Source organism: Callorhinchus milii, unplaced genomic scaffold (assembly GCF_018977255.1).
Source record: "Callorhinchus milii isolate IMCB2004 unplaced genomic scaffold, IMCB_Cmil_1.0 Scaffold7, whole genome shotgun sequence".
Classification (NCBI taxonomy): domain Eukaryota; kingdom Metazoa; phylum Chordata; class Chondrichthyes; order Chimaeriformes; family Callorhinchidae; genus Callorhinchus; species Callorhinchus milii.
Window position 1 is genome coordinate 4,226,834 of NW_024704748.1, and position 25,820 is coordinate 4,252,653.

Here is a 25,820-nt window from a genome sequence, read left to right on the forward strand (position 1 = left end):
TACATGAATTCCTAACATTGAAAATAAATTTAAGTCACGCCTGTATTTCTATTTAATAGATTGTAAGGATTGTTGGCAGAATACATACTCTAGATGGCAGCACTGGCAAGTTAAGTGTGCTAAACAGCACAATGAAGAAATACTAAGTATTATTTGCTGGTTCTAGTTACAAGACACATTGAATCAGGGGCAACTATAAACCAGGAAATTCAAGCTGAAGATAGATCATTGTACATCAGACATAATAAAAAATAATCCTTGCATTTGATACAGCACCTTATGACATCTTCGACATGTCTCAAAGCGCTTCACAGGATATAAAGTAAAGTGAATTGACTGTATTTTGTGGGCGAAACACAGCAGCCATTTGCGCATAGCAGTGTCCCACAAACAGTCGTGGAGTGAATGACCAAATTGATTCTTATTTTTCTTTTAACCCCGGAAAGCGATCTGTCAATCAACTAACAACCGAGTTCCTGCTTGGTAAACAGGAAAAATACCTGAAGCAATATACTGATGTTAATACGATGCTGTCAGCAACAGAGCAGGGCTTTCTGTGGTCAATACATTCCTGCTCGCATCAGTTTATATAATAACAAAATTTGAAGCTGCAACTTGTGATGAGAGCGAGAGAAAGAAACTTTACCAAAGAGTGCGGTTAATATAATATAATTTCTGCATGGTCAAACTCAAAACTATTCATGGTGGGTTAATTGAGTAGAGATATAAATATAGCATCAATTACAGATGGCAAAGACAAATTTATTCTCAACGAATAAATCAGAACGTTTGAGGGCTCACTGACTACAGAACAACTTCATTGCATAATTGCGCAAGTTGTGTCCAGGCCTGTGGTTAGGAGAATTCTGGTAGAAAACTTGTACAGTATTAAACTGCACAGACTGTGGGCAGGGCCATCTGTTCAACTAGAAAAAACAATCTTCCCCGAAAGCACTCACTCAAGCAGAAAAAATATAGAATTAAGATTCGCAAAGCATATGATTAATATGATCCAATTGGTATAACCCAAGTTCGCATATCACATGGGCATCAAATTCACAGGTTAGTACTGCTGACAAACGATAGTTTACCACTCTGCCTTTTTTGCTCCCACAGGCTGATCAATTGAAGTAATTGTACAGATATACTTCAACTGAAACCACAACTGAGGCTCACAAGTAATAATATTCCTAATTTCTAATCAATTACTTGCTGTTACTGCTGGTAAATTTTGTGTAGGTAAATCACTTTCCCGCATACTGCAATTTATACTGTTATAGCCTGAGTATTTATTTATTCTCTGCAATAATCACAGTGATCTTGTTCCAATTTAAAGAAATGTTTTGCCATTGGGTACCGTTGTGAAAATAGTTGTTTTGAGCCTTTGTGTTAATCTACGACTGTCCAAGACCTTTATATTCCCTTTTCTTCCGCAACATGTTCCAAATTCCAACACTTAAAAGAGTTAAATGTCGCCCATGATTCATTGTCGCACCTAAACTGAAGATACATAGTGCCTACCTACAGCAGGTAAACCACTCTATCCAGATACTGAGTTTGCATATTGTCAAAACAGGTAGCTGCTGCAGTTGGATAAAGTATAAGGATCCACTCTACCATAATTGAATGTTCCACTTTCAAACCTGTTCAGTCACATTACTAACTGGAAAAATACTGTCGTCAAACCTCATTAGCAAGACCCTGGATCTGCCAGCCCTGGCAAACATCCGATACGTTAAGAGGATTATCATTCAACCTCATTGTAAAAAGCTTGGATGATAACCGGCTTGCCCAGGGAACTGTTGCTAATGCGGTTGATTTCAATGACCTTGGCAAAGAGAAAGTAAGAACCATGGAACCTATTAAGAAATGGGATTTTGGTCATCATTGTGATCAGATTCTCCTCATATCTGCAGAATAAAGGTGACAAAGTGTGACCTGAAAGGGAATACACAAGAAATGTCTTGGTCTATCAGAATGTACCCATCAGACAGTCACAGGGTTCTGTAGCTGAGTTCTTGAAAAGCTGCCTTTTGTTTTACATTCAGGTATCGCTCACTTAGAAAAGTAGCAAAGACGGAAAGAATTTTAAAAATGTGAGCGTGTTACAGTGTGTTACAAAGCTACCAGCTCTGTGTATTGGCCACATGAGCTCATTAACAGGTAATTAGACCAAAGAAGGGCTGGTAAAAACAACGAGGACACAATTTAAACAGCCTGTCCCAAATTTTGCAATTATAGTGTTTCCAATTAACTAACTACATAGCACCAGAATTCAGTTATTGTCTGTCTTAAAATTAAATGTTTTCACTTAACTGAAAAGAGAACAAATTATTATCTGTCAGAGGATCATTAAAATGTTCAGCTTTTTTGGCTTTTTTTCATGGCTTCAGTTGAGAAATCCATGGAAAACACACACACACAGTAGGTAAATGTCTTGCCTTTAGTGCAAATCAACAAATGTATTTCAGCAACACAGCGTTTATAAAAATGTATACAGGTACAGTGAAAACTGCACTGTCATAATTTCATAATAATCTTTCCTTAACATGGCAAAGAGATGTATTCGAGATGAGCATCCATATTGGTTCAAAGTTCAAATTTATATCTGAATTCATCAGATCTCTGAAATGATCCACAGAAGACAAATCCTGAAAAATCCAAGCTGTTCCAATTTAGACTTGGAGATGATTTTAGAATGCATCCCAAACAGGTGAGAGATACACTTCCTATTTTCGATGTGACTCCCAAGAGAAGAAATGGGTTCCAAGCCCAATTAATTGGAAGTCAACAATTAAGATATGAAATCGAAGAGCCTCGATCGTAGTTGTTTGATTAAAATAGAAATCAAAGGCTTAAAAGAGTTTGTTACAAATGAAATATAAAACCTTTATTTTGTGGAACAAATATCAATTCCCAAAGGTTTTAGACTCGGACTGGGCTTTCGGGTAAAGCAGTAAGTTTTAAAATGAATATTCTCATCAAGAAATTCACTAACCTCAGGGTCAGGTCATCGCACATTGGAAATAAAAGAGCTAAAGAGCTTTGAGTGCTTTAATAAAAGTGTACTAAAAACTTTCCTTGAAAATAGCAAAAGCTGGATATATCTGGGTAAAACTATAGCTAAGCTGGAGAAAAGGTACAGTTCAAACAAGGACAGACGTCTCCCAATGGTCTCTAGTGGCCTCTTAAGCTTCAGTTTAAAATATATATATATATATATATATATACTATATCCACCGTTTGTTAATGTTGCTGTAGTTGTGGGTATGACCACATCATCATTAATACTTTTCCTTGGTCTCAAACTTTCTCTAAAGCTGCAATATGCACAGTTGAAACAAGTATCATAGAATTACACAGCACAGAAGGAGGCCATTTGGCCCATCGTGTCTGTGCTGGCTCTTTTGAAAGAGTTATCCGCATCAATTCCACTCCTTCGCTCTCTCCTCATAGCTCTGCAAACTTGTCGTCCCCAAATAATTATCTAGGTATTACCCTTTAAGTTTCTGGCCCTGACAAACTAAATCAATAGCTTCCCTGGTTCAGGGCTTCAAGACAATGCTGGTGAGGAGTGGGCTTTGGGATCACCCTTGCTAATAATCAGGCTAGTTTAATACAGAACCATGGTGTGGAAGGAAAAGAAAATCAAAGTTAACGATCAAACTATTTAACTTGCACTGAATACAGACAGGGGCACCGATAACAGAAACTTAATTTCACAACAACACAATGCACAACTTAGAAGGCACAACATTAAAACAAACAACAATTTTTTTTAACAACTCAAAAGGAGAAAAGAGACCGTCCCTGAGATTTAGCTTCATAACATGTGGAGAATCAAAGGGACTGAGAGACTTTTTGATTCTTGCACAGCAAATAACAATTGGCCATAAGTTACTGATTTACTAAAATGTTCTTCAATCTCGATTTGGGCTAGTTAAATTATGAAAGTAAACAGACTTTTAGACAATCTTGTTGGTGAGATCTCCACAAAGGGAAAATCTCTGCGGTTTTATACAAGAAAACAAGCAAGACCTCCAAGTGCAAGATTAGAAAGAGTAGTTGTGAGCTTCCGACAGGCATTGCTTAATCACATCAGATCTCTGGGCTACACAACAAGGTGCAATCCATTCTCCAGCTTAAAAAGTGCAAAAAAAAAGTTTTTTTAAAAAATAAAAAGGCTTGTATTTTACAATTGAATTGACACTGAGGGATTATCTGCAGATACATAAAGACCAACCGAATATTGGTCACAATGTGTACCCACAATATTATGTACTTTGTGCTGTGTTCCTCAAAGTAAAGCTGATTTATCTCAGTATGGGATTGGTGCCTTGTGCATGAGATTTGTAGTACAAGCACATGTCCTTAACCTATTTCTTTTCTCAAGAGTCCAAAGCTAAAGTAGCTTGTCATAATGTGATCCCTCAGACATATCTGATCTGTAGATAGCTTCTGGATTGCCCTGATCTATATTGATGAGGACAGCTTTACACTGGAGCTAGAGTAACCTTCATCACTGCCAACACTTTGGAGGCTGCTGTGGTCATCAAGGTCACTGATGCTGGCAGTGCTAATATTGTCCACGTCTCCATGGGAGAACTCAGTGCTCTCAACATCCACCTCAATCTCTTCTGAAAACAAGCAAATGCAAGAATTGTTAGTACCTCACCAGAAAACAAAAGGCACACTGGCACTGATATCTTTATTTATACCCAGATAACTGACAATCCTTTTAGCTCTTTGTTTCTGGTCTGATATGTTTGCATCACCAGGTTACATCACTAAAACCATATGGGTTTTTTGGTGGGGCGGGGGGAAGGGAGGGGGAAGAGGAAAGAATGGTTGCTAAGAGCAAATAATTAATGATTATAGGTGAAATAAGAATTTTTTCAGACTCATGATTAATTCCTTTCTACAGTGATTATTGGGTGCAGTTATGTGCCTGACAATCAAATGCAACAACAATAATAGCAGCAACAAATTGCATTTATGTAGCACCTTTCATGTTGGGAAGGATGTCCCAAGGCGCTGGACAGTGAAGGCTTTGCACCTGGGCTGGGGGTTAGAATCAAGAGGATAGAGGGCAAGGGGGTTGGGAAGATAACCAAAGGCATGGTTGAAGAGGAAAGTCTTGAGATGGGCCTTGAAGGAGGCAAGGGAGCGGGCAAGGCAGCCTGGCTCCAGGTTGGAGTTTCAAGGGTGGGGCAGAAAGGCTGAAGGCCCGACTGCCGATAGTAGAGCAGAAGGTTGGGAAGGGTTTAGTAGGTCGCAGGGGTAGGGAGGAGCAAATGTACCGATAATCCTGGCATTGTTTCAGGGAATGTATCCTTCCTAGACCTACTAAAACATTTATGATCTTTATCTCCTTTATATTAATCTCATCACACCATAGATTATGCTGATCATGATGATGAGGCAGGATTATCATGGGTTTATCATGAAAACTGTCAATGTACCACATCACCTCAATTCCGCAAATATTGCTGGTGGAAGTTAGATAATGAGATCTTACCTCGTTCTGAATCAGAACGATCCGAGAAGACAGTGGAGTCTACGCTGTCTGTTCGTATTCGTTCATTCTCTGGTGAATCCTCTAGCTGTTCCAGCCTTCTTTTTAGAAAGCGATGTTCGCGCTTCAGATGGTCTATCTGGTAGAGTGACTTTCTGTCCAGCTCTTCAAGTTTCTGAAATGGGAGGAAAACATCAACAAACCCATTGATGTGCTGGCCATATCGGAAAGCCTGGTTATTGTCTTTTCATTTGGCCGTTATTTAGCCACTGACCCCGGAGTGTGGTGAAGAAATGCAAATAGCACAGTGCTGCTCTGTTTATGTGTGCTGGTCTTTCAACAAACTGGTTCAGTACAACACACAACAACTGATGCCAGTGTAGACATGGAGATTCTTGAGGCCTCCAGGATCTCCAGTTTATCTTGTGGTGCTGAAGTTGAGAGCAGAGCTGTTCCTACCAGCAGCATTATAAGGCAAATATAACCACCAAGTTCCAGGACCCCACAGTTAATGTCACAGGGTGCTGAATTTTGATGGGTGGAATCCTGTAGCTTAGTGGATAGAATACTCGCCTTGCAAGTATTTTGCCCTCACAGGCAGGGCAAAACGAAGGGCAAGTTTCGTTACTCCACACACCTCTGTTTGCCTAGCAGTAAGTAGGAATCCCGTTGTTGTTGATCGCTTTTCCGGGGATAATAATCCCTTCAAAAAAACACTAATAATAATTTGGTCACTCAATCTATGACTACTTGTGGGACACTGCTGTGCACAATTGGCTGCCACGTTGAATAATGATTTATTATTCAAATAATGATCCCCAGTGATTTTACCTCAATTACTTGCTCTTCTAGGGAATTAACGTACCATTGCAACATTAAAATTTGTAAGTTCTCAAAATGTATCAGTACCTGTCATGGGGAAATACAATGTACTTATTGACTTACCTTAATATGTGCTTTGGCCTTGTTGAGTAAACCAAGTGTAGTATGCCTGGTACTCTCTGATTCCAGTGGTATAAGTTCTTTCAATCGTTCCAAGCAGAGACGAAGGTGTGCTCGTCTAGAACACAAAACACAGAAAGAGATCATATTCCCTATTCTAGCCAAAAAACATTAGACCTGAAATAAACATACATACAAAAAATATAGTGGCTGTCCAATGTGATTTGAATATTTTGTGAATAATTGAATGATTTTATGGAATACTAAACATCATGAAATTGACAGCAGAGTATTTCACAATAAGAACTTTCTCAATGAACCTAGTGATGATTTCACAAACTCTCAATCCCTGTGGGCACATCACCAAACATGATAACTATGGAGTACTTTGTTATGCTTAATAGCAATCATTACAATGAGAAAAACAGACTAAATACTGAATAAAAGCCTAACCCACATAAAAATAACTGTGCAGTTTGGAACATGACATGTCAAGCGACTGCCAGGAAGGTGGAAAGCGAACTAGATGGATCTTGGTCTTCTTTCACCTAGGAAATTCTTATGTTCTTAACTTCACTTTCGTGGTTTGTGATACCATCACAACTTGTTGATTAAGTCAGCCTTGGGATTTACTCTCAAACATGTATGGCCCACTAGCTATTTTTTTTGGCCTTGTACTAATTGAAATTTTAAGTCCAAAGAATTAAAATGTCTTCTAAACAGCTTTTCAGCACTTTGCGATGCTGCTGATTGTGAAAGGAGCTATATGAATGCAAGTTGTTGTCTTAAACGTACGTTAAAAAAGCTATCTAATAATTATAAATAACTTTGAAGCAAATCAGAAATACAATTCAAAAGACCCGTCTTTCGTGGAATACACGTTATTAAAGTTTAATACACTCAGAACATCTATGAAGTGCCGTGCTTCAAACGTGGGTGAAAAGTAATAAAATCATGAACTTAGGTGGTGTGCATTTAGGGAGCCTAATAACTTTACAAGACATCAAACTTTGTTTGACTGAAGAAACCAGTGTGATTGCAGTACTATACCTGATGACTAGGTCAAGATCAGCCAGCTCAGCATATTGCTGAGCACACAGCGAATTGGGACATCCTCCCGATGTGAAAGGCAGATGTCATTTTGTATTTGTGGTTTCTATTTAAATCTTCTTACATCTTCCCTGTACTGAAGTGCTCTGAGATGCAGCCCCGCAAGAAGCGCCCTGTATAAATGCAGGTTGTTGTTGTTTCCAATTTAGTGAAGTTAGAATAAAGCAGAATAGAACTTGTACACTAGACTTGCGTTTCTGTCCATAATAATTCACATGCCGCTGAGATGTTAAATACGGATCAGATGAAGAAAAAGGGGACACAGGAATAGTGTTAAATGAGGTCTCACTTTTAAAATATTACGCTGATCATTGAAAGAAACTGCATAAGGCGTACTGAAGAAAGGCATCAAAGCTGGCCTTCATTAAAACCAGATTGAATTCCACCACAACCATATACCAATACCTACGAGTTTGTGCAGTAATGTCAGCTGTACACCCATCTTAAATCTGCACTCAGCAGCATCCTTGTAAATATATGATGCAAAACTTGTACTTTTACTATATTTTAATCAAAACTAACCTAAATTCAAAAAAAGTTAAGACTTTAGTTCCCTTGTGCAATGGGTACTGCAGATCGACTTGAAAAAGTGTTCTGCTGAAGCATTGTGACTATATGTATTGATCAATTCTTCTGGGGCTCATTCGTAACTTGTGCTGAGTTTAAAAAGGTCATTTCGTGACAATGTGCTTAAAGTACAACTGCAATACAAATTAAATTATTAATCATTAATTACTTCCAATTAAATTTCTTGGAAGTTTTGTGTTAACACTACAGTTTGGGCCAGTAATAAAGCCTCTTGGCCTTGAGGCTACATTTGTTACAATGGGGCCTGCAGCTAAAATATGGTCTTTTGTCTTACATCCAACCTATATCTTCTTCAACCAACCACAATTTCAGTGTTGTTGTTCCAACAAAGCAAAGCTTCAAGGTAAACATCAATTAGGATTGTGCTGGGAAATTTTTCCATTAAACTTTTCATATTTAGGCTTTATTGGTAATACAGTTCTTCCATTTGATTATTAGAAAAACAAGAACAAAATTATATAATCCACCCAGATTAGCCATTATTTAGGTCTGACACAGAGAACTCAATGCCAAATCTGCCTCCTTTCTTTTCACGATTTAAATTACTTTAGTCATATCCTACCTCACTGCCAAATCCACTTAATACAGAAATACAGAATCAAAAATATAAGATCATTCTCAGGGTCACAAAACAGGAAACCTGGCAACATGTTACTACTTCCCTATCATCCACTCAGTGATGCCTGTTTAATACACAGCAGGGTGATTGGATTCAGAAACATGTGTTCCAACATGTTTTTACGAGCAAGGATCAGACTATAATCTGCTTTTAAAGTCAAGACGAGGGTAGCTTGCAGGCCACGGGATCATGTTGTACTAATGACCCCCACCTCCTCTTACAAGTATTACATTTGCAATTAACCATTTGATTACAATTTCTCAGAAACTTTCAGAATACACAATTCAGCAGAGAACTACGATTATTTTGTGAACTTGGAATGTACAATATTATGTGGCTAATATTAGGAAAATAGAAAGAATCACTCAATAGGTTTAAAAGGCAGCCTTTGAAAACCTGGTTTCCGGTCCTAATTGTGATTTACATTTTGCAAACTAAATTTGGAACCTTTGTCTGTCAAGGACAGTCCCAAAAGCAAAACGACAACTTTCAGTTGGGTTTTGCTTGAGCACCGTTTCTTGGCTGGGAAAGGCTTAGAATGTCCAACAAAAGATCTAAAATAAAAATGTCGGTCACAAAATGGTGGTTGAGGTTATTAGCAACACAAGAACTAGACAATTTAGTTTGGTCAACTGTCCTGATGTGAATGTGAAGATGATAATTTTACACACACGCAGGCATACCACAGCCAATCCTACAGAAATCTATCACAACATAGATCAATTCTGAATTAGAACCTACTCTAAATGCGCTAATCAACACTTATTTACGTAAAGCTTTTAAATTTTACAATAATTGTTTTTTAAGAGTGTTCAGTTGTAGACTAAACTAAATGTTCTGAATGACTTTCATCATTCTTTAGAATAACAACACACCCTACTAAGTACCCTTCTCTTCCTTGGGTCTCCCCACATTATGCATTATACTCAACCAAAAAAAAACTGTCAAATAAACTGGTCCCTGGCTCTAATAAGGCTGGCCACTTGGAGGAGCACAAGAGTTTCTGGTCTTGCAGATTTTCAAAAGAACTTCAAAACATTGCAAACCTACTACTCAGTATTTTTTCAACAGTTAATGAATTTGCACGGTTAGCTGAAATGCAACGCATCCACTTGAGGGTGTCTGTCCTCTGTAAGCAAAGAGGAAGGAGACTGTACAAGGTCAACGGGAAACAAAAGGTTGCAAAAACAACTATTTTAAAGGAAAGTAAGCTATCAATGCATGTCTTAGAAAACAAGAGTTGTAAATATAATGCTTATTTAGGGGGTATCTTATTTTCTCCCTTTTCCCCATCAGTTCACAAACTGCAAGTAGGCCAAACTAATGCTTAAAAGGCGTGGGTCCTGTAGCTCAGTGGTTAGAGTACTCGCTTTGCAAGCGAGAGCCTGAGTTTGATTCCCGGCAGAGCGAAACCTCGGGCAAGTTTCCTTACTCAACATGCCTGATAATAATGCCTCAAGAAAAAAANCACAATAATAAATTAGTCACTTCAATCCACAACTGTTTGTGGGACACTGCTGTGCGCAATTGGCTGCCGCATTTTGCCCACCAATATAGTCAATTCACTTTACAGTCTGTGAAACGCTTTGAGACGTCCAGAAGACGTGAAAAACGCTATATCAAATGCAAGGATTGTTATTATAAGTCCCATTACCTCTGTATCAGAACATTGTGGATTGCAGTTTCACACTGTGGCAAATTGGAAGAGTACATAAACTCCAGAAGATGCAAAGGCAAGGATGAGCAAGATCATGACAGGATATGAAGATCAACACGAGGATCTTCAAGGTGACCCACTAACCACTTACTGAGGCGTGGCATCACCCACAGCTCATTTTGCTGATCTTAAGGGCCTTGGAGAAAACAACTTGCATACAAAATACATTCAATACACTTTACAGTACATCCTGCGAATAGCTTTGAGACATCCTCCTGATGTGAAAAATGCTACATCAAATGCAAGGATTATTATGATACTATTATTCCATGTGTTGATAGCACATTTTTCATCTCAAGTTGTTCCGGTCTATTGAAATATCCACTTTAAAAGTTCAGTCGAAATGATATAGCTTCGGTTTCTTTTATGTTTTCCACCACAAGTACCACATCAAAATTCTCAAAAAAGGTTAAGTTAGTAATTCATCTCATTACATTTGGTGGGGCTTTGCTGCTACATCTCGCTCTAATAACAACAGTCATTGCACTTCAAAGTAACTCACTGTTAAGTGCTTTATGGTGTTTTGAAATAAGACATTATGTTAAATGATAGAAATTTCAAAGAGCAAGTTTATGGTTTGGAAAGACTTTTGTTCTTAAATCATGGATTAAAAACAGTCCATATTTAACAACCAAAATACAGTCAAGACAAAGCATGTTTACTTAGGAACCCAAGAAACAACACTGCAGAATATCTATCATAGCATAATTTAATGTTGAGCGTGTCTTGGTTTCATCTACAAATACGTCTTCTTGTGAAAGAATCATTTTGTAAGGAAATAGAGAAACTATTTGTACATCGCAACCTTACTATTAAATCAAATACATCACACTGCATGAGTGGCAAGAGACACCGTCACAGAGAATTCATTTTACTGGTTTTAAGGGCCTCTGGGAGACAAATGTGCGTATTGTTGATAGCATATTTTTCACCCCATTTTCTTCTGATCTACTGAAATACCCACTTTAAGAGTTAAAAAAGGAAGCGATATAGGTTCGATTTCTTGTATTTTTCACCACAAGAACCACATCCTGGAAATGACAGAACACTTCTGAGGTGCTGAGCTAAATTTTCTCAGTAACTGGCATAGCTAACGCTACATGAGTGGGAAGATCAACATCAAATACAAATGTAAACCTCTGTATAAAAGCAATTTAGTGCCATTTTTACTCTTGACTTTCTTCCCATGACCTCTCTCTTCTGAAGCTGATGGTTTATATCGAACTATAGTTTCAACCCTCTTGCCTACGTGGCAATCCTTCACATTCGAGCCTGGGCAGCCATCACAGCTGGTCTGTTTCTTTTGTGGGCAACCTACAAAAAATAATTCCAGGATAGAAAGACCTCACCGATAATCATCTCCCATACCAGGATGCTGAAGCCAATTGCAGCTGAAATTTGTAATTTCAAAGGTGTAACGTTACTCAGTGCAGCGAGAATCAATATCAGGTAATAATTACTTACTGTTGAATTAGGAGAAATGGTTTGAATTAATCATGCGCTTCTGGGCTTGCCTTTCTTGTCAGGATATTTTTAATAAATAAGTTATTTTTTTACCAATTCATTTTCATTCAAAAAAAAGGACTCTTTAACAAAAAGCTAATCATTTGTTTCAATCTCATCTTATTTCTTCTCAGCTGCAAGGCCCCCGCGAAGTCTAATTATAAGGTACTGAACATTCTCCACTGAGTGTTCAATTGCAAAGCAAAAGTGTGTGAGTTCCACTTCTAGTATTGCCAATCATTTCAGAGCATACGCGTTACTGGAAACTGTCAGGGAGGCTAATCAATCAAGAGGTACACAACAAGAACTTCTTGCGAGGAAAAGATCCAATGTTCCTCTGTTCAAATCATGATTACCATTGGGCAAATCAAGGAATGCACCCAATTGAGTTTACTGGAAAAAACAATCCCCATCTATCTACTCAGTGTCCTGTATGATAATGAGTAGGCTAAATATAAAGACATCTTTTCAATTGAGTCAAGTCATGAGCTGATCCAGGAATGCAATTAGTACCGATAGTAATAATAATCCTTGCATTTGACATAGCGCCTTATCACGTCTTCAAGATGTCTCGAAGCACTTCACAGAGTGAATTGACTGTATATTTTGTGGGTGAAATATTGTAGCTATAGATAGGCCACGTCAATCAATGCTGGTAACCAAGGCCAGTATGGATATTTGAGGGAAGGGGGGAAAGAATAACTAAAGCAAGAGAATGTAATGAGTATATATGTAATCAAAATATGATTATTTATAAAAATATGGTATCTCTCTGGGTTTCATACAAAGGTTTCAGGTTTGAAATCCATACAGAAGAGGGTGAGTGAGAAAACTGGGAGAGAAAAAAAAACCTGTTGCCAATGAGGTGGTTTTGCACAGGAAATACTGTTCTTTGGTGATTACATCTAACAGAATTGTTTACTGGGAACGGACTCAACAGCAGTAATAACTACATTGTCACGCAAACACAAGTCTTTCTACACAAGGTTACTGTGTTAACAGTGATGCAGTGAGCGACATTCCATGCCTTCAGCAGGATACAAGATCAAATAGGATGTTACAGTGCATTCACTGCCAGCATTTTACATATAAACACACACTACAAAGTTAAAAAACACACCACATCCAGTTACACCTTTATAGTATCAGGGGAACTGTCTGCCTCTATTGTGCAACTGTATAAATAGATTACACAACACTTCTAAGCGCATGCACTGTTGTTCATGAAACCACATAAAGAAGCCTTGAATTTCCATAGCAATAATAATAATTATTATTCCTATGGAAACTCAAGGCTTCTTTCTGTGTGATAATTATTATTAATAAAAATCCTAGCATTATCATCCCATCTTTAACATTAAATTGTCCATAGCAAATACACTTCTAAGATGATTGACGTGCAGGAAAGAAGTTAATTGTTTTCACTGTGGTTTTTTATCTAAACAAAATTTCTCTCCCTTTCTTATAAATTCCCCCTCAGTGACTATGAGCTCTAGTTGTCCTTGTGTTTGACATATCAAAGCACGTCAACTAAACTGTATCTTCAGTTACTTCAATTCATTCTAATTTGATCCAGAACAAATTCAGATTTGGAAAATAGTCAGGCACTCATAAAGATCTTTATATCTGACCCCTTCACCCCCCAAAAAATTAATGTACAATAACATTTTAAGATTCATAGAATCCAACATTCATTGTGACACTTTTAGACCCAATTCCAAAATCCTAGAAAATAGCAAGTATCAAATTTGTTGAGGCTTTAAGTAAACCCATTTCTGGAATAGATGTTATGCAGTTTCATGCTGGGACTAATTCAAAGCATTCAGTCAAAATGCTTGCCTGATTTTTGCTCTCTCACAACACCTGTACTGCCTACCAAAGTTGCTTAGCATTCCCCGTCACATAAGGAACAAACAAAATGCAGTTGCACATGAGCACAAACTCTCCCCTATACAGTGCGCATACTGAGGAGGACATTTCACAGGTAGAGCTGAATCAATGACACCAGCACTAACAAGGCAGAGCCAATGAATCCATTTGTGCAAATTCACATCTTATAACCCTAGAGTAAATCCCCAGTACAACACAAACACAATACAAGAAGACTTTGCTTGTGCTCAGTTCCAAACATTTCCTCACAAGCTATTTGGTTTATAGTCAGAAAAGCTGGATTAAAAATAGCAAGTTTAAACTGGAAAGCCCACCCTTAATAAGCATTACTTAACTATGTTTAAGTCAAATTTAGATATTTTAGAATAAGGTAAACCTGCTATTATAGAGCTAAATCTACTTAATAATAAACTAATCATTTAACAGTAACTAAGAAGTCCTGCTAATTTCTACACATCGAGTTCTTTGAAATTAATTACTCTTAATAATTATTGTACGAATGAAGCCTCAAACCAGTTCAGGATAGTCTCCAGGCCAACTTCATTTTGAAAATAATGTAATTTGCAAAACACATCCATACTCTTCTGCCTGACCTGACGCTGATGTGGCACAGCAATTGCACAAGCTTGTCAGGTAAGGAGAAAACAGTTTGACAAAGCTGTAACATGTGGGGCTCCAGGAGGGACATGTGCTAACTGTATTAACATATTCCACGGTGGAATCCCATTATTTATATAAATGAAAATGTCTATCCTACTGCATATTTAGGCACAAATGCCATTCTTCATTACAGGACTGTGCAAATTCAATACCTTACTACATTTAAGAGTACAGCGTTCTGGATGATGATAATAATCTAATCATTGCATTTGATATGGCGCGTTATACAATACAAAATTACATTTGTATAGCGTCAGTCACATTGGGAGAACATCCCAATGTGCTGGAGAGTCAGGGATTTAGACCTATGTCGGGGGAATTGGGATCAGGGAGGGTGGAGGGCCGAGAGGGTGGCCGAAGGCGCGGTCGAAGAGGAGGGTGTTGAGACATGCCTTGAATGAAGCCAGGGAGGGAGCGAGGCGAAGGGAATGTGGGAATGGAGTTTCAAAGGGTGGGGGCAGAGAGGCTGAAGGCCTGACCGCCGACGGTGAGGTGGGCTGGGTAGGGGACGTAGAGCAGGCCCTGCTGCTGAGCGGATGGAGAGGACAGGTTGATATGGGGTTAGCAGGTCCCAGAGGTAGGGACAAGGATGTGGAGGGCCTTGAAGGCGAGAACAAGGATTTTGAATACTATCTTCTGGATAATTATCACATTGTTGAGACGTAATATTGCACAACAGTATCCAAGAGTCTCAAAATAAAGATCTAGGCAGTATAACAGGTTACAAGTGCTGTTATCTTTTGACTCCACATTCTTGTTAAAATTAAGTTTTAAAATTATGTTGCTGGGGTGGTCCACTCTAGTAATATGCTGTTAACATCAGAATTCTGTGCCACGTGGTGATGAGAAGTGTGTTTATCTCTCTGATATCCTCCACATACACGAGTTCTTGATCTCAGCCAGGTAGAAGCAGACACCTGGTACGTCACTCTAAGGCACTGTTTTACACATAATCTTAAACAAGATACCATAGTTTCAACTCAGCCTTTAGCATTCACTTGCTTGTCTTCTTGCATGAGAATGGTCTATGGGAAGGAGATAAAATGTGAATGGAGGAACCGGAATACTTCATAGAAAAGAAAATTACAAAATAGTCAAACCTACTTTCAAATCACCTGTATTCTTTGCAGAACATACATGCTATCATTAGGGAGAAGGACATGGCAGCAAATTATTTTAATTGGCTTTCTTGAATATTGTTAAGTCTTTTTAAAAAAATAAATCAAGGGAAGTGACAACACAGCTTGCTCACCGGGGAACAAACAAAGCAAAACCGAAGATCTGGGGTTGGGGTGGGGAGGAGGAACCACAATAATGGAAAATATAAGCTGACACAGCAGAATTCTACCTCGACCTGAGACGTGTAGAAGTTGTTTGCAGTCATTCATTCAAGAATTCTGAAAATAGGTCACTATTCCTTTTAATAAATCGGCGTCAGGTCAATGTAAGAGGCAAATACATGTTTGCAGACTCATAGTACTATTTTTAGAACTTTAAGGTCATCCCAGGAAAAAATATCACTCTCACCCACTCTTTATTATCCACCAGTCTGATTTATATTTCAATGGACAAAACAGAACCATGTAAACATATAGATATCACAGGTGACGTGTATCCCTTTGGAATATCTATTAGTAGAACAGGCTGCATCACTGAACAATGTCTAATATTATTGTCGTATCATATAGGATTGAACTAAGAAATTTGATAGGAATGTTACAGGCATCCCAAGTACATTAATTCTATTACGCTGTTGATCAGACTAACCTATTCTGTTTAGGGCAAATGCATTTTAAATTGCCATTAGTGAAAGTAGTTGATTGAAAAGATTGTGTTAAGAGAACCAATGGCTCTCTAGGCCATATCAGTTAAACCTCAAGCTTGAACAATCAGACTAAGCATTTAATTTTTAAGTGCTACAGCATGGGCAAACATTCTTCCCTTAAAAGGATGTTGGTAATAAACTTATTCTAGAATAGTATATGGTATAAATACATTAACTGATAAATGGGCTGACAATAAGTCAATTTTGCTTAACAGGTCAAGAAGCAAATTATCCAGTGAACTATAAAGTATAAAACAAAGTAACAATGTAATTCCTACTCTTCCAAATAATGATATAACATTCCAATAAACTATTATGGTTGACTTCTGCCAGTACAGTGAATCTCCAATTTGACGCTGTACATATTTAACAGAAACAATTTTGCATCATAATGTTGGATACAATCCAAAATACTGTTTTGGGACAGCAAAAATGGTCTTACACAACAGCCTAGCTTGCTGAACTAATAGTGCTTCACAAATATTCACCCCATGTTAAGTTCACTCCTGCTTTCGCTTTCAATGCTCGCTTGCCACACTGCGTGAGAAAATCCTCTTGCCACAACATGCAGTGACTTCAATGAAGTGTGCCCACAGCGGTGTTTTCCTATTGTCAGATTGTACTATCAAAGTTGCTACACTTAACAGCAAAAGGAATTTAGGGTCTGTGAAATTCCAGGTCTCTCTGCTCGTAGCACTCTGTAACAAACAACTCGCTGGAAGGTACATTAAACCACCCCACTGGTACAATTACCCTTCAATTGTTCCACTATAACATTCAAGCTAAGCTAAGTCAGAATACCCACTGTGCAGAATACCAGGTAGGTCACATTGTACAGAAGTCACTGAGCCCCTCAGCACTCAGCCCCACTGTGATCAGCAGTGATCAAATACAAAGAAGTCTCTGTGCCCTGAGAACACCATGTGCAGTGCCAACTAAACCCTCAACACGACGGACTCCAGAAGCCTCAGACAATAAAGCAGCCAGTGAATGTCCACCTAAAATTAGCTAATTAACTAGAATCATCAGAACTTTAACATCTTAACAGTACCTGATTTTTTTAAAAAAATAAAAACACATGATTTTAAATTTACATTTTAAAAATGATAACTTTTAAAACACTGCATTCAGTTCCAAACAAGGTTTTCCCAAGATCATGATTTTAAAGCTGACTGGCCGTGTCAGTCTAGCTGAATGCATCAATTTATTCCAATCAACTTCACTTCCGATTCTACACTTCCATTTTAGATTTAGAGAAACTTTCATTTACAGGAAATTTAGCACAAGGTGAGGGAAAGATTAATTTGATGCTGCATTAAGTAGCAGAAAATATTGCATAAAAAATGGCCATTCTAAATAAAATGTTTGGGCCAATTTTCCTACCATCATGAACAGCATTGCATTCAATGCAACTATTTTTAAAGAGGATAATTGGAATTTCAGTGGTATGAATATTTCATCTCTTTAATGCAGGAGTTGTAATTTTCTTTCTACAAGTGGTATAACAATCAGCAGCAATTAAGATATTTAACTGATGCTGTTTGCCTCGTAAACTGGGAATCTATGATTTTACAATTGTCGCAGAGGCTTCCTGAACAAAACAAACTAATGTAGTCACTCAATCCACGACTGTTTGTGGGACACTGCTGTGCGCAACTGGCTGTTGCATTTCGCCCACAAAATAGTCAATCCACTTTATAATATAGTCTGTGAAGCGCTCTGAGACATCTCGACAACGTGATAAGGCACTATATCAAATGCAAGGATTATTAGTATATAATTAATATGGGCCATGGAGGTAATGAATCAGATCTAAACATCTCTTCCCTGTGAGGAAGGTGAGTTGGTTCTCCCTGGGTCTGGAAGCTGGTGAGAAAAGAGAAGCCTGGCATACACAGATAGTAGTGCATTGGGCATATCCTCAATCCTAACAAGCAGGCTTCATAAGTGACACGCTGAGCAGTTACAACAACATGCACTTAGTTTGCACCTTTAATGTAGCATGAAGTTTAAAAGCATTTTACAGACATGGAATGGAAGTGGTGGGGGGGGAAGGAGGATGGTGACTAAAAGCAGTTTCTCAGAGGGATTTGGCAAGTGTTACTGAGAGCAGGGTGCAAAATAGCTGAATTAGCAGAGTAAAGGGAGAGTGATTGCAGAAGGTCAGAGGTGGGGTAGGACAAGGCAACGAAGGCACTATTATGCGAGATGTTGGACTTCCTGAGTCCAAAATCATTCGCTCTACTAGCTTTCCCCCCATCTACCGTTACACCCTCCCCACCTCCTCCCTGCACACCTTCGGCTCTATCTCCCCCTCTTCTCTTGCTTCCATCATTTCAAAAATGATACCCACCATCTGCTTCCTCGACCCCATTCCCTCCCCTCTTCTTAACTCGCAGCTCCACCTTCTGGCCCCTCTTTTAATCAACATCATTAACCTCCACTGGCATTGTTCCCACCCCCCTATCTGACATCACTCACTTCCTTAAAAAAACTTCCCTGGACCCATCACTACTCTCCAACTATCGCCCCATCTCCAACCTCACTTTCCTCTCCAAGGCCCTGGACCAAGTTGTTGCTTCCCATCTTCACTCTTTCCTCCCCCCATTTCCTCTATGAACGCTTCCAATCGGGTTTCCGTGCTGCCACAGCATAGAAACAGCCCTGGTCAAAGTCACTAACGACATTCTGACCATCTGCTCTGCCTCCTTGTCCTCCTCGACCCCTCTGCTGCTTTCGACACTGTCAACCATTCTATCCTTCTCCACCTCCTCTCCACTCAGCTCAACCTTCACGGACATGCCCATACCTGGTTCCAATCCTACCTCTCCCACCGTCTCCACTTTGTCTCCACTAACGGCTTCTCCGCCAGTCCCTGCACCCGGCACGTGTGGCGTCCCTCAGGGCTCTGTCCTTGGTCCCCTCATTTTCAACATTTACATGCTCCCTCTTGGTGATATCATTTGTAGACATAGGGTCAACTTCCACATGTATGCGGATGACACCCAACTCTACATCTCCACCTCCACCCTCGACTCCAGGACCACTGCTGTCCTCACGGACTGTCTGTTAGACATCAAATCCTAGATGAGAGCAAACTTTCTTCATTTGAATGTCAACAGGACCAAAGCCTTCCTGTTTGCCTCCCGTCAGCGCCTCCATACCTTGGGTGCTGACAGCATCTCCCTTCATGGATGCCAATAGAGAACCTTGGTGTCCTGTTCGACTCAACTGTCCTTCACCTCCCACATCCATGCCATGACCCGCTCCTCCTTTCCCACCTCCACAACATTGTCCGCCTCCGCCAGTCTCTCACCAAAGACCGCCGAGACCCTCATCTATGCATTCATTACATCCAGGCTCGACTACGCAAACTCCCTTGTCGACCTCCCCAACTTCTCCCTCCACGGGCTGGAGATCATCCAGAACGCTTCAGCCCATGTCCTCTCTCACCCTATCCTCGCCCAGCTCCACTAGCTCCTCATCACTCAGAGGATACAGTTCAAGATTCAGGTCCTCACTCTCAATGCCCTCCACAGCGTTTCTCCTCCCTACCTCTGTGACCTCCTAACCCCCTACCAACTTGTCTGCTCCCTCCACTTAGCGGGCTCCGGCCTGCTTCACGTCCCCGACTTGCCCACCCCACCATTGGCGAGCGGGCCTTCAGCCTCTCTGCCCCCACCCTCTGAAACTCTATCCCACAGTCCCTCCACCTTACCCCCTCTCTTGCCTCCTTCAAGACCTGTCTCAAGATCCTGTTCTTTGACCGTGTGCCTTTGGTCATCCTCCCACCCCTTCCTCTCTGCCTTCCACCCCTCCTGATCCCAACCACCAAGTCGGGTGTGGATCCCTGACTGTCCAGCATTTTGGGACGTCCTCCTGATGTGAAAAGCGTACAAATGTAATTTGTTGTTGTTATCCTACTCTCTCAGGCTTTACACTTGGCAAAATGTAACTATATGACCCATACTACCAATTCAGATGATTTATGATTTAGTAATCGAATTGAAAAATAACCTTTGCATTTGATATAGCCTCTGATTCTGAAAACATTTCAAAATATCAGTGAATTACTTTGAAATGCCATGAGTGTTAACATGTAAGCAAATGTGGCAACTGATTTACACCAGCAACATCCCACAAACAGCATTGAAATGATTGACCAGTTAAATGGGGAATGAATTTGGATGAAGGAAGAATATAGTCAAATGCACTTTTAACATCCACCTGAACAGGCAGATAGGATACCATGGTTTTAACATTGTATTCAAAGCTACTCTAAATACCGTGGTGCGCTCCTACTGCAGATTGTAAAGGCAACTGTTCCCTTCCACAACAAATTGGATTAGAGTTCTAACAGAGGCACATCATTTACAAACGCCATGAAATATAGCCTCCCAAATTGTAACATCATTAGCTGAAATAACAACTTATTGCCTCCTTAATAAGTTAACTTATTTCAGGAGGCAAAATTGTAGAAATGATACTAGATGTTCCATCTCTGATCCCAAATACTAACCTTAAAGGAGAATATTCACACTCAGAATATATGGGTTAGACTGAACTAGGTGAAAAATGGGATTAAATACACACAGAACTACAGTATCAACATGGGACATTTATAAGACTTTAATGCCAACTGTGTCAAACCACCAACCTACTCCTCCTCTGCACAACAAACACCTTCACAAAAATAATAACCAATTTTAATGACACACAATAGACAAAAACATATACCAGTTCAGCTATGAATTATAGGACATAAACCGCTTACAACTGAGCTGACAGCCCTGATCTGCGGCCTGTGTAATTCAATGGTTTATGTTCTGCAGTCCCTGCTTCCCAGCGTGTCTTGCAATTTATCCAACCGGTTTTCTCCCCCGCCATCAGTCCTTATCGTATCTTCACTGCAGCAAAATGGAGTGTAAACAACTAAGACAATCGTAAAGAATATGAAAAGTGTCACTTGCAATGGTGATTACGGTCTATATGATAATTAGAATATAATTTGAACAGTGAGGGATTTCTCATTAAATCATCCAACCTGGAGCATTGTGTGACAGTAAGACAGTACTGTTCCACATTTATGATCTGGGTTCAAATACAGCAAAACTGATAGGTCAAAGTCTTCTCTCTGTTACCTGAAAGTTCCTTTGTGTAGTCTCATAGTCTCAACCCAATCAAATGTGCATTTGGCATCAACTAAAATAATTCCTAAAACTTCAAAAGCCCGTATAAGGCATAAGCAATGGAAATGTTATACTAGTGCAGGTAAGGGAGCCCTGAGGTTGGCATTAAGAAACACTGTTACAAAGTGATGGAACTTTAGTTTGCATCGAGCTGTTCTATACCTGACCTGGAGTATTCTGTAATGACATTGCATTTGACATTTTTTCCACAACTGACACTTTGGGTGCAATAAACATAAAAGTTTGTGAAAAAAAGAAACATTTATTTTGGACTATGCTGATTTCAATATTTTTTNCAAAATTGCTCTGAAGAAAACATGACTCAGTGAGTCATGTAAGGCCCACAAAATGCTATAATGTTCTGTACCTTTCTACTTAGACCAGTCCATTGAAAAGGCAGGCCATTACGTGTGATGGATTGTTTCTGAAGAGTAAACAGTTCTGCTTCTGGAATGATGAGGCCATTCAATTTGTTTTACCCTCTTCATAAGAACTCACCAACAGTGCTTCAGTAACCTGATACATTAGCAACAACACCATCATGTGAACCCAATCAGAGTTCAGCATGTTGGTGGAAAAAAAGGCAACTAGTTCTCTGCATACAGATTATCTGGAAAGTAGGTCAAACTTCTACTTTCATTTTGAGTAACTCTGTCGTTAAAAAAATCTTTTTCAAGCTGAATCCATAAATAAGAACTTGGCCACTATGTTCTGAAGATATTTTGCTTTTATCATGATAAAATAGTTACATGTCATTCCACATTTTATAAATAAAATCTTCAGCAATATACCCAGCTATATTTATCATAAGTGAGTTGGCAATCCTATAAGCTACTTACCGGTTCTTTTCTAATTCATTGTGTGTAGACCTATAAAACAGAAATTGATGAGTTACTTTGCATGGTGTCTTGAAAATCTACCTCTTCCATAAGAACTACAAATTCTCTGAATTGAATTTAAATAATTGGGGATTTTTTAAAAAAATCAGTTATTTAGTGAACGGCTTCTTTCCTACAGTTACAAACTCATACAAATATTCTACCCAATGTGAACGTATGATGCACATGTACTCATCATGCAATCTGTATAGTGTCTTTTGCTGTAAATTAAAAAAGTTTTAAAAAACTACTGAATTTGGATACGTGAGTGAATTTAATAGAACCGGTGGATATATTTTTTTTAAAAACACATTTTCTGCTCTGCTTATGATAACAGTGACTGGTACTTCAAACACTGGCAACATTCTGCACCTTACACAGGTGGACATTTTCCATATACAAGTCTAGGCAGTGAGTGTTAGAAACGTTTTGATTGCAGCAAGGGGTGTCCTGTTTCAGTTGAGCTGCTCTATCACCAGACATCAACATCCCCACACATTTTTCCAGAAGGAGTCAATAGATAGTAACCATGGCTCATTTTTCACATCCTTAGCCTAGGGATGAGGAGACCAATTAGAATGCTCTGCCACAATCCCGAGCTGAGATGAGCAAACTCAGCATAGACACCTTCATGGCCTGTACCGCTCAGCCACATGGTACTGAGCCAGCCCACAACACACAGAAAATGAAGCAACTGGACTTAGCATCTTCTTGCTGGTAATATTCTAGTTTTGAAATGTACAAAGCTGTGCCTGCTCTACAGAAGACTGATGTGTAATAACAAAATCACTACATCTTATTTTTATTCTCGAATCTATCATCTTGACAGCAATTATGTGCATTGCCTGACAACAAACAAATGTATTGTCTGGAAAAATAACAACCGCAAGGATTCTTATTTAAAATGTGATGCAGAAGTGCTAGAGCAAGTTTAAAACGCTTCCTAGACATCATGACAGGAATATGTTAGATTAAGTGTATAGATCTTGAAGTTTTACAAGCATTAATTACATTAACCAACATGAAGAGGTATATGCTCTATCGGTAATAACAGAAATCCTGGCTCCACTTTACTGCCTTGCTATAATCAGGCCTTAGTAGTGTCGCTCATTGGCTGGCAAAGTACCCAAACTTTAGCAGCTGACTGCAAAGTTATTTATCTGAGTGTCACTGACTCTTTAACTAGTGACACTAAGACTTAGTTTGAAAAAAATGTATTTGCATAATCAGGGGCCACTTTCTTGAAAGCAAAACTGGTAAATTTTACTAGTCCTGGAGGGGGGCGGGGAGGGTGCAGAGAGAGCGAGTCCAACATGCCAAAACCTGTTCTGAGATGCATACCTTGACATGCATTCGAAAGCAACAATTTTATGATATAATTAGACACTAAAACCTTTCATTAACAAGTCTAGATTATTTTTATTCTGAACCGTACATTTCATCTTGAGTATGCAGTCAAAACATTTCCAAATTCTACATACCATAGGCTAATCATTAACCACAGGCTTCCAATTGTTTTAATGTTTGGGTTTAAAATTAAAGTTCATTATAAAACAAGGAATTTGCAAAGATCTTAACAGACCAGAAGATAACATCACCCCAAGCTGAACTTAAAAAAATTAAATACAACAAAGCCCTTTATAGCATTACAACAATTGCTTGGTACAGTATTCGCACATGATCCCTTCACACTTATCAGTCCCAACACGCTTGCAAAAGAGGATTTTTTAGAAATACATTTTGCTTTCAAAGAAATCGTTGGTCTAAAATAAAAGCGTGCAAAGAAGAACTGCAGGTAAACGAGTCAAGCGAGTGGGTGCTGACATCTGACTTGTATAGACACAGATGGGAGATTTTATATAACGATAATATTCCTTACATTTGATGTAGCGACTTTTCACGGCTTTGAGACGTCTTTGAGGCGTTACAATATACACGTCTCAAAGCGCTTCACAGAATATACTGCAAAGAGCATGTACAACGAGGGAACGGACAGGGTTTTGTGGACGAAATCCGGTCAAGTCTCCTCCCGAGTCTTAAGTTTCACGTGTTTTTTTTTAAAAAAAAATAATAAAAAAATAAATACATACGTAAAGAGAGAAGGTAAATCTGACAATCAGCTGATCGCAGAGGGCGCTAGAAAGCCTTTCCCACTAAATAACAACCAAATAACCTCCCACACCACCCCCCACCCCCGCTCTCTCTCGCTGTTTTCCCTCCAACAACAACAACAACAACAAGGCAGGGGCGAGGGGGAGGGGCGGTACTCAGCCTCGGGGAGAAAAACCTGACGGCTACAAAAAAAAGAAGCATTTTATTTGCCCTTATTTCTGAAACAGAGAGGGAGAGAGAGAGAGAGAGAGAGGGGGGAAACGGACCGAAAAGCGTCGGCTTTTGAACAATTACAGTAGATTAAAAAAAATGGCGGGTACAGTTAGTCAGTCAGTCAGTCAGTCAGCGACCTCAACATGGGCTTATTATTGATCATTATTAATATTAATAATATTATTATTATTTAAGCCTCCCCACCCCCCCCTCCCCCGCCCCTCACTCCCTCCCGATGTTAACCCGTTTTACTTCACCTATTGCTCGAATTCTTCTTCGTTTTCATCTTCTTCCTCACCGCCTCCACGTCGCAGGGCAGCGCCGAGGCATAGCCGTGCTCGGCTTCTGCAAAGGGGAACAACAACAAAACACAAGAGGCGCCTTTTTTTTTTGTCGTCGTCGTCGTCGTCGTTGTTGTTGTTGAAATTCTCCCCCTTCTTCTCGGGCGCGTGACGATATTCCTCTTTATTATTATTAATATTATTAGGAGAGGTATTATTATTATTATTACTACCACTACTGCTATCAGGACTTCTGAGGCTGTTGGGTTTGTTTTTGTTTTGTTTTTTTTTGCCGGCGGTGGCAGTCAGTCAAGTCAAGTCAAGTCAGTCCGGACGGACGGTCGGTCGGTCGGTCGCAGTTTTCACCTCAAATCACTCAACTCACTCACTCAACTCACTCACTCACACAACGCCTGACCGACTGCCACTTCAAAACGGCCGCCGGGCTCGCGGCGGTTCGGAGTGGCAGTTGGGACCGTTTCGAACCCCGGCCCCGGTTTGAATCCCCCCCCCCGCCCCCCGGGCGCCGTTCTCGCCGTGGCTGGCGGTTTACCTCGCTCTCTCCGTTCCAGGTACTCGGCCGCTTCCAGCAGCGTCTGGATGTTGATTAATTGTACTCCGTTCATGATTATTATTAATATTATGATGACGACGATGATGATTTCGGGCGGCGGCGGCGGCGGCGGTTGTTGTTGTTGTTGTTAGGCCGTGCTGTTTGTTTATATGCGGATGGCTTTTTTTTTGAACGTTAAAGAGGAATAACGATTTTTTTTTTAAA

General features: G+C 39.5%; 1 protein-coding gene across 3 annotated transcripts; it reads right to left on the reverse strand.

The window, feature by feature from the left end:
* Positions 1-1,476: 1,476 nt before the first annotated feature.
* Positions 1,477-25,820, reverse strand: mxi1 (max interactor 1, dimerization protein). Of its 3 annotated transcripts, none has more exons than XM_007903617.2 (6): positions 25,596-25,820; positions 25,019-25,106; positions 22,398-22,427; positions 6,461-6,575; positions 5,519-5,690; positions 1,477-4,637 (listed from the first exon to the last, which is right to left on the reverse strand). In XM_007903617.2, exons 1-6 carry the CDS (start codon positions 25,666-25,668, stop codon positions 4,474-4,476), a joined length of 642 nt encoding a protein of 213 aa, XP_007901808.1. In that variant the 5' UTR covers positions 25,669-25,820; the 3' UTR covers positions 1,477-4,473. The 3 variants fall into 3 exon arrangements, with proteins under 3 accessions (XP_007901808.1, XP_007901809.1, XP_042192692.1); XM_007903618.2 differs by lacking the exon at positions 25,596-25,820 and adding an exon at positions 21,144-21,276 and having other exon boundaries at positions 25,019-25,053; XM_042336758.1 differs by lacking the exon at positions 25,596-25,820 and adding an exon at positions 21,144-21,301 and having other exon boundaries at positions 25,019-25,051.